Genomic DNA, 9420 nt, shown 5'->3' with positions numbered 1-9420 from the left:
TAAAACTCACCCTTAAATTATAAATGAGCTGTTCCAATCACTTCATATTAATAGAAAGTATGCTTGATGGAAGAGTCCAATAAAAAGTTAAGGGTGTCCAGTATATGACTAGCACACTATATAAAGACTTGTAATTAACTTAGAATAGAATTGCAATGGTTCTGAATCTGATAAAAAGCTGATTACTATATAAACCTATTTCTGCATAACTAACTTTAATATATTTGAATCTCAACTGTAACTTAAAAGGTTGTTTTTGTGTACAAAAAACAATATCAAAATGTCCACTAACAAAGAAAGAATTGTTAAAGGCTATGTTAAATTGCAATATATCTAATGGTCTATAACGCTCATGGGTGCACAAAATCAATTCAAAATATCTTGTAGAGAGTACACAATCCATAGCTAACAGTCTACACATACAAGGTTTTCGTTTTGGGTTGAAAAATTCAACACAAAACACAAAAATATATCAACTATCAGAAAAATATATGCACATTTTTGTCATTATCATAATTTCAATCCGCTGCAAGAATATTGATGCTGTTGAATTTATTAGTCATATCTGATTAGAGTTTCCAAATGATTTTTCACACATTTACACCAGAATTTGAACACAATCCAGAATTTCCACCTCATTACAAAGATTAAAGGAAGAGTTCTAATCTAAACTCAATGAGAACACAGTTTCTAAAATCGCAGATGTGGTTTTGCTGTTAACATATATCTATCGAGAATTTCCCAGAATCCATTAACTGAAGCACGATCAAGATGACGTTTATTTCGATCGAGGTTGATAACATGAACTGCCCATTTCTTGATATTAGCTTCTAATGGTGTTTCTGCCCATTTTAAATGAAACGCTTTGATTTTTGAGAAAATGTCTACTGGATTTGCACTCCATGGCCAACCTTTGAACTGCCAGGCTGGACCTTGAGCGAACACAGCTACCACTCTCTCCCAATCATCGGGGCTTAATTTTAACGGATTGTCTATAATTCTGTAAGGTACAGTTAAACCCCCTGGTTTACGTCGTTGAATCAAGACTTCATTATCTCGTTTCGTACCTTGGGCTCTTTTATCTTCGGTACTAACGAATTTAAAATCTTGGAGAATATCTTTAGCATTGTACATGGTGATTAATGAGGTTCCTGAAAGAATATAAATACAAAATATTAATACAGATGACACCTGTCACTTTATTTGTCAGTAATGCGAAATTTCTGGAGTTGTTTCACTACAGTATGCCCAGGATTTTTAAAAAAAAAAATACAATTAAATCAATGACCAAATTAGTAAATGTTTAACTTTCATATGTGTGATTGTATATTAAAAATGAAAAAAAAAACAAACAGGTCAACTTTTTCAGTGCAATAATTCTGACTGATATAGACCTTAAAAACAAAATTAGAAACTACAAATTTCTTCAAATATAAAATTATGAACTAGAGGAAATTTTCAAAAAAAGATATAGGCCTACCTGCAGCAGGGATAATAATAATAGGTGTCTTGGAGCCTTTTTTCTGGTTAGGTGGAGGTCGAGCCTGTGAGATAGGACGAGAAGTAGAAAATGACTGAGATGTTGGATTATTCTGAGACGAACTTGGAGGAAGTTTCAGACCTGCTGCTCCTTCTGTGACAGATTTAAGTGTCAAGCCGTGGTAAGTTCCCATGGTATCAATCTTAAAACCTTCTGTTTCATCTTTTCTGAAAATTTCTTGGTCGTATCTGCTGTAACCTCCAGTTGGTTTTGGCTTAACTGGGACTGCCGGAGTGTGCGACTGAGCTGATGAACTGTGATGACTGCTGCTATGACGATGACTTCCCTCTTCACGAGCCTTGATTGATTGAAGAATACTGAAAACATTTTTAGCGAATTGTTTGCCGTGACTTTGTAAAATGGTGGTACGTGTTCTCCATAAACGCTCTCGACTGACGATATCTCTAGTGACATCAACTTCAGCGTCGACGAAACTTCTCTGTTCTAACGCCCCAGGCTGGACATCATCATCACCTTTAATTTTCGTTCTTTTAATGGCCAAAACTTTAGCTTTGATGGCAGCAATTTTTTCTAATGGTAAAGCTTCATGTAATGATGATGATCCCAAACCTGACAGCCCGGACATTCCACGGGCACCAGAGATTCTTGAAATCCAGTTTCGTTTGGCAGCTTGTACCTGCTCCTCTTCCAGACGACTCTTCTTTTTCTCTCCCTCACCTCCTTGCTCTTCTGCAGACCGTTTCACCTGAATGGGTCTCTGTGAAATTTCCAGGGGTGCACTCTTGTCAATATTGGCTGATGTTACAATTACTCCATTTAGGTAGGCCAACAAATCTTTTCTGTCAGGACGACGGACGACATGCAAGTTGTTAGCAACCGCCTCTTTGACATACATGAAATGCTGCAAATGCACATTTTTGAGAAGAAACAGGATCGAATCCAAAGTGTAGTATTCCTTAGCGATGCCATCTTTGCCGGTACCCCAAGCAACATAGTTGGTTTTCACATTCTTAGGCCACGCAAATTCACCGAAAATAACCTGATCATCCTTTTCTATGATGTCCTTTTTGTTGATATTATATTGTCGCAATAATGTTAACACATCCGCCATGATTGCTTCTCAAAATACGTGTCACTGAATACAATAAATCTCCGAATGAGTGTTTTTGTTTTTCGAATTAATTTTACTTTTTTTTACATTGTATTTGTTTGAAACAGAAAACACTCTAATTCCATGTATTTGGATCTTCCCATTTCCGTTATATTTGGAACATAAGCACACAACAAATCAATCTAAACCCTGAAAGAATATCATCCCATTAACTCCCCTAGATAGCTCTTTTATAATAAAGTCCAAAATTGTCATCATAATGCGTGTTCATGAACTGAGATTTTCTATTCAGGGGAGGGAATATAATTCAGACAACAGCTAATTAATTTCAATCAAAGAACAAAGTTTATTATCACAGAAAGATATTTAATAATATACTATTTTGAAAAGTAGGGTACATTATTTACAATAAATAAAAACATTAAAACATAACTCTCGAATCCATAATAAGACCATTCTCAATGATTTTCTGTGGATATATAAGACAATATAGGCATACACAATATTTTAGCAAGTATGCAATAACATAAAATACAACCATCTAACAAACAAATCATAAGAAATAAATAATCAAATAAGCACAAAATATAGCTCAAACGTATACATTAATAAAGGTTTATTACGTGAAAATTTAATTGAGTAAGCACACCATACCATCTTTAAGGTTTCACAATTTTTCTAGCCTTTGTATGCGTATCACTTCTAGCTTCGATTTCCACTGTTAATATTTCCCGTCTGACCATAGACAATTGCAATGCTCAATGAAAGTCTTTTGCAAGCTTTTAATTCCATGAGGGTTTTATGACTGTTATTCTAAGATCTCTTTTACAAACCTTTAGATACTTCGTAAAATTCAGCAAATAATACGCACTTCATTACGGAGATAAATTTTGTAGGCTTGGAAAATTGTAGTCATTAAACGAAACAGTAGATGTATTCTGGTCGTCACTTCCGGCAGAAGAAATGGGTGAAAGTGAACTTTGACCTGAAGAATTCTGTAAAGTTTCAGTTGTAATAAAATCGATCAATTCTTTGGGTAGTGAAGATACTGAATTGGTGGAGTCAAAACTCTGATGATTTGGACTGCTTCCAGTTGAATTGTGCACTGGGGAATTTCTCTGTTTCTCGACGATTGGTGTAGCACTTTCAAATTTAGGGTAGAAGTTATACTGTGGTTGCTGGAATGGGCTTCCATATTGAGAAGGTGTGTTCGATGATAGGTCCTGTTTTACTGTCGTGTAACTTGAAATTTCTGGAAAGCTGGAAACTTGTTTGATAGCTGTAGGGTAACCAGATATTTCGACTGTGTTCGATGATGTTGTTGATGATGTTGTATAACTATCTAGATTCCGAGCTGTAGGTAACTGGGCAGTGAAGTTGTTAACAGGATAGCCATTTTGAGCCCTAGAATAACCATAATGAGGATTTTGGTAACTAAGGTGAGGATTCTGGTAACCATATGAATTATTTTGAGGCAATCTCCGTCCAGATTGTGTATAATAAGGCTGATATTCAGGTCTGTTTGATACAAAATTATTCCAAGGCTGGTGAGGAGTATAGTTAGATATTTGTGGTCTGTAATGACAAGTTGCGTCCCTTGAATGTTGTTGAGATTCAGAAGTTATTTCCCTTGCCTCAGTCTGTTGTGTTGAACTCAGCTCTTTGGAAACTTTATTTTGTATCGCCTTTCCTCCAGTTTCATTTTGTTGTTTTCTTTCTTTAGCTCTTCGATTTTTAAACCAAATCTGGAAGATACAACGATAAAATAACATTTAATAACTTGACAATATTACTTAGCTAGCTATTCATTTCTAGATATTAAAGGTTCCTTCAAAATTCAAAGTTAGAGTTACTCACTGCGATATTTTTATCTGTAAGATTTAAAGTTGTAGACAACTGAAGAATTAATTCACGGTACGGACTTGAAGTTTGCTGAGTAAAAATTTCTTCTAATTTTTCAACTTGTTGAGGAGTGAAATGAGTTCGATGTCGTTTTCTCACTCCTCGATTTTTACGAGTTAAATTCAAATAATTTGAATCTGTTTCTAGTGATATTGGAAGGTTCTTCATTTTTCAGACTCTTTTCTTCAGTTTATGAGGTTTTCAGTGATTTTAATTTCAAGTTTTCTTCCTCTTTTTGTTGCTTTGACTGAATGAGTTTGAAAGTTGAATGATCCATTTTGAGTTTTGTAGAACTTTATACTGTAAACTAAGATTGGAGCCAATCAGTTTGTTATATCGGAATTTTATTGATATTTTGTAGAATATTTGTGGTTCAATCTGAATAATCAGGAACCATTCTAAACCAATCATTGTTTGTTTTACATCAACCGTTTTATCAAACCAGTTATAGTGAGTAGTTATTAACCACTGGTTAAAGTTGGATATCTCCAATAATTGGTAATCAAGTTATTAAAAAAAACTTGTTATATTACTGGATTTGGATCACCACAATTATCAAAACACACTTGTAGGGTTAATGAGTTCAATTAGGGTTAAAAGGATTAACGAATATCAGGGTCGGGTATACTTGAAGAAAACGAAGGGGTAAGCGATTTGTGTGTTAGTTAATCAATACGATGATTGATTGGTAAATTGATTGTGAAATCAGGTCACCGACTCAGAAAATTTGACTTCATTGAGCATGCCTATTCGAGAATTGTAATTCAGTAATATTTTGAGGATATCTATTTTGTTAAAGAATAAAGTTTAGAAGTCGGAGTCCCCAATATAAAATGCTCACTTTTCAGGTAGAGTGGGGACACTTCGTTTTAATAACTTACTGAGTTAAATAAAAAAATCTCACTAGGATAATCTGTGAGATGCATGTATTGAAGAATAATATAAATTGTTATAAAGAATGTATTAGAGATTAATCTTACAACAATATAATCAATATCAGTGATAACATCTCACTCCTTCGGTATCTTTAAAAATTTCCGACCCTCGTGTTCATTAATCCCTTTACCCCTCATTAATCCCTTTACCCCTCATTAATCCCTTTACCCCTCATTAATCGCTGATTGTTTTGTTTAAATAAATATGGTGGTCTGTTTCAATGTTTTGATTACTAGTGATTGGAGAAATCCAACTTTAACCCTCGAGTTAAAATCTACTCACAATAACCGGTTTGATAAAACGTTTGATGTAAAACAAACAATGATTGGTTTAGAATGATTCTGATTATTCAGATTGAACCACAAATATTCTACAAAATATCAATAAAATTCCGATATAACAAACTGATTGGCTCCAATCTTAGTTTACAGTATAAAGTTCTACAAAACTTAAAATGGATTATTCAACTTTCAAACTCATTCAGTCAAAGCAACAAAAAGAGGAAGAAAACTTGAAATTAAAATCACTGAAAACCTCATAAACTGAAGAAAAGAGTCTGAAAAATGAAGAACCTTCCAATATCACTAGAAACCGATTCAAATTATTTGAATTTAACTCGTAAAAATCGAGGAGTGAGAAAACGACATCGAACTCATTTCACTCCTCAACAAGTTGAAAAATTAGAAGAAATTTTTACTCAGCAAACTTCAAGTCCGTACCGTGAATTAATTCTTCAGTTGTCTACAACTTTAAATCTTACAGATAAAAATATCGCAGTGAGTAACTCTAACTTTGAATTTTGAAGGAACCTTTAATATCTAGAAATGAATAGCTAGCTAAGTAATATTGTCAAGTTATTAAATGTTATTTTATCGTTGTATCTTCCAGATTTGGTTTAAAAATCGAAGAGCTAAAGAAAGAAAACAACAAAATGAAACTGGAAGAAAGGCGATACAAAATAAAGTTTCCAAAGAGCTGAGTTCAACACAACAGACTGAGGCAAGGGAAATAACTACCGAATCTCAACAATTACCAAGGGACGTAACTTGTCATTACAGACCACAAATATCTAACTATACTCCTCACCAGCCTTGGAATAATTTTGTATCAAACAGACCCGAATATCAGCCTTATTATACACAATCTGGATGGAGATTACCTCAAAATAATTCATATGGTTACCAGAATCCTCAGCTTAGTTACCAGAATCCTCATTATGGTTATTCTGCGGCTCAAAATGGCTACCCTGTTAACAGCTTCACTGCCCAGTTATCTTCAGCCCGGAATCTGGATAGTTATACAACATCATCAACAACAACATCATCGAACACAGTCGAAATATCTGGTTACCCTACAGCTATCAAACAAGTTTCCAGCTTTCCAGAAATTTCAAGTTACACGACAGCAGCACAGGATCTGTCATCGAACACACCTTCTCAATATGGCAGCCCATTCCAGCAACCACAGTATAACTTCTACCCTAAATTTGAAAGTGCTACACCAATCGTCGAGAAACAGAGAAATTCTCCAGTGCACAATTCAACTGGAAGCAGTCCAAAGCATCAGAGTTTTGACTCCACCAATTCAGTATCTTCACTACCCAAAGAATTGATCGATTTTATTACAACTGAAACTTTACAGAATTCGTCAGGTCAATGTTCACTTTCACCCATTTCTTCTGCCGGAAGTGACGACCATAATACATCTACTGTTTCGTTTAATGACTACAATTTTCCAAGTCTACAAAATCTGTCATCATGATTAAATTTAAAATGCAGCGTTGATTTCAAGTTTATGTTATTATCCCTAGAAGATAATCTTCACTTTTGAATTGTTATTTTGGTATTTGCATGTGAGCACGTATATTAACCTATACTTTGATATGTCAGAGTGTATTTCTGTGCGTACAATAATGTATGATTATGTGTTTATATGAAATTACATGTATTAATTTTGTGAAATGTATTAATTTTGTGAAATGTATGTTATTTGTTATAAATTATTCTGTGTAATTATTTTTCTGTGATAATTAAATATTATTTTGTATATGAGAATACCATGAATTGTTACTATTATTGTATATTTATTGTTTTATATTTATATATAAATTGTATATTTGTCTCAATATTAATAAATAAAACATAATAAGAATAACCGTGGGCCTATACAATCTATAATTCTCACTGTGATTTCGAGATTTAGTCCTGGACACCTTTTATTTCAGAGTAACGAAAAATATCTTTATTATGTACAATTCTCTGCTATATATACAAGTATACGTACACACAAAATACTGATTCAGCAATACATGATGATAATGGTAGCGATAATTTCACAATCCTTGTTGTTTATCTTAAAAATAAGCTGTAGTTGTAAAGCCCCTACCTTAGGGAACAATGAAACACTGACCTCCATGTTTATGCATTTACTTAGTGGAATTTAAGACTTTTCATTTCAAACTTATGTCTTCCAGATTTACTGAAGAATAAAAATTGATGCGCATTATATTTTCATGCGCATTATCATCGCAATTATACGGTACTGATTTCGATAAATATATAAGACAGTCTGACAGTTTCCTTCCATTCGATCTCTTGTCTTAATACAGGCTATAGTATTTTATGCCAATACACAGTGTGTTAACCCGGAAATACTAATTTTAGTAATAGATAATACATGTCTTCTGCCCCTGCCGTATATCTTTTGACTATCTATTTATATAAAAGAAGGTTTTGTAAAGTAGGAATCGATGGACATTTTTTCAGGTCGGACAAAATGTTCATTCATATATCATCCTGAAGTTTAAAGATGCGTGTCGACCTCTTTCTTGCAGGATTCCATTTCACTGACCTCGTTCTCTGAAAAGAAAAGACAATCAGAGATGTTAATAAAGGGAGACAACCTATCAAGCTAGTGCTTATAGAATGTAACATTACGCTAGTTTGTGCTATCAGCTTCTGATAGGAGAGGACATTAACTTGTCATGTACCAACCAACATTATAAAAGAGTCTATCTCTGAATATTCTATAGGGTAAAGTTGTGTAAATTGTGACTTTCAATTACAAGTGCTCAATATCAGTTGTCTGTATCACAAGCGGAAAGTTTCACTATCGCTTTGCAATATATTGACTAAGCTTTACAGAAATTGCCAAGAGTTGCAAATGCTTTTTTTTTCAGATTGAAAATTGGCCAACTGATTCCTAAGAAAACCAGACATTAAGTTCTTCCGATTAGGAAATATATAAATAAAATCTCTGTTTAATTGTAAGAATATAAATAATAAATACAAAATCATTTGAGATATAAAACAAACTAAATTTTAAACCAAAGATACCAGGTCATTTCTATCTTAAAGACATAAGGAAAAGATTATATAGCCTTCTCCAGAAAGTTACCTGACAATGTTTGAAGAAATAGAATGTTGAAGAGTTCTAACGAGGTTTAAAAGGCCTATCCCACAGAAAAGAATGGCTGAAAATCTAATTTTAAGAACTAATCTCATAAAGCAAAGACTAGATCAACTAAAGATAACTAGTTTGCTGAAGAAGCATATGCAATTGTAATATATCATTTTACTACTAGGGTAGGATCTATATCTAATAATAATACATAATCTGACACAAAACTATCAGAACTATAAAGGGAAACTACTCAGTATTAAGATCACACCAAGGGAGATAATTCAAAAAGAGGGATAACTCATTATAAGGTCATCCAAAGGGAGATAATCTTACGCTGATGTCAACTGGAACACAATAGCTGTAAATCAATTGGGCGGTTATTGTATTAATCATACATCTGAGGTCTTTAGAGGTCGAAATTGGTTAGATGATGGCTCATGATTTAGTTGGTTAGAGAGAAGAATTTCGTCTTCTGTAAGAAAGTAAGTTGTTAGTTTCATTAGGAAGCATGTCGAAATAGATACGTAATGAAATGAATACCACCCCACCCCCTCCCCACAAAAAAAAA

The 9420-nt window shown here is 33.6% G+C and overlaps 4 protein-coding genes across 4 annotated transcripts in view; 1 reads left to right on the top strand and 3 right to left on the bottom strand.

The window, feature by feature from the left end:
- Positions 1-693: 693 nt before the first annotated feature.
- On the bottom strand, positions 694-2722 carry LOTGIDRAFT_186348 (hypothetical protein; the record flags this gene model as incomplete). Its single annotated transcript, XM_009050467.1, has 2 exons — positions 1481-2722; positions 694-1151 (listed from the first exon to the last, which is right to left on the bottom strand). Coding segments are annotated over exons 1-2 (1590 nt in total), but the record flags the coding sequence as incomplete, so codon positions are not given.
- A 765-nt stretch (positions 2723-3487) lies between these two features.
- Positions 3488-4682, bottom strand: LOTGIDRAFT_157874 (hypothetical protein; the record flags this gene model as incomplete). Its single annotated transcript, XM_009050466.1, has 2 exons — positions 3488-4357; positions 4470-4682. The coding sequence occupies 2 exons, from the start codon at positions 4680-4682 to the stop codon at positions 3488-3490; spliced, it is 1083 nt and encodes a 360-aa protein (XP_009048714.1).
- A 1331-nt stretch (positions 4683-6013) lies between these two features.
- On the top strand, positions 6014-7211 carry LOTGIDRAFT_157873 (hypothetical protein; the record flags this gene model as incomplete). Its single annotated transcript, XM_009050465.1, has 2 exons — positions 6014-6226; positions 6339-7211. 2 exons carry the CDS (start codon positions 6014-6016, stop codon positions 7209-7211), a joined length of 1086 nt encoding a protein of 361 aa, XP_009048713.1.
- A 1041-nt stretch (positions 7212-8252) lies between these two features.
- The window catches only part of LOTGIDRAFT_157872 (hypothetical protein), a gene marked incomplete at both ends in the record, with an annotated part of 21451 nt that continues 20283 nt past the window's right edge, over positions 8253-9420 (bottom strand). Inside the window, one exon of the mRNA XM_009050464.1 lies at positions 8253-8308. Within this exon, the coding sequence (XP_009048712.1) occupies positions 8253-8308 (56 nt within the window). The remainder of the gene's footprint in view (positions 8309-9420) is intronic.

This window comes from Lottia gigantea (assembly GCF_000327385.1).
Source record: "Lottia gigantea unplaced genomic scaffold LOTGIsca_15, whole genome shotgun sequence".
Classification (NCBI taxonomy): Eukaryota; Metazoa; Mollusca; class Gastropoda; family Lottiidae; genus Lottia; species Lottia gigantea.
Note: the sequence above shows the minus strand (reverse complement) of the source record. Positions and strands in the feature narration are given on the sequence as shown.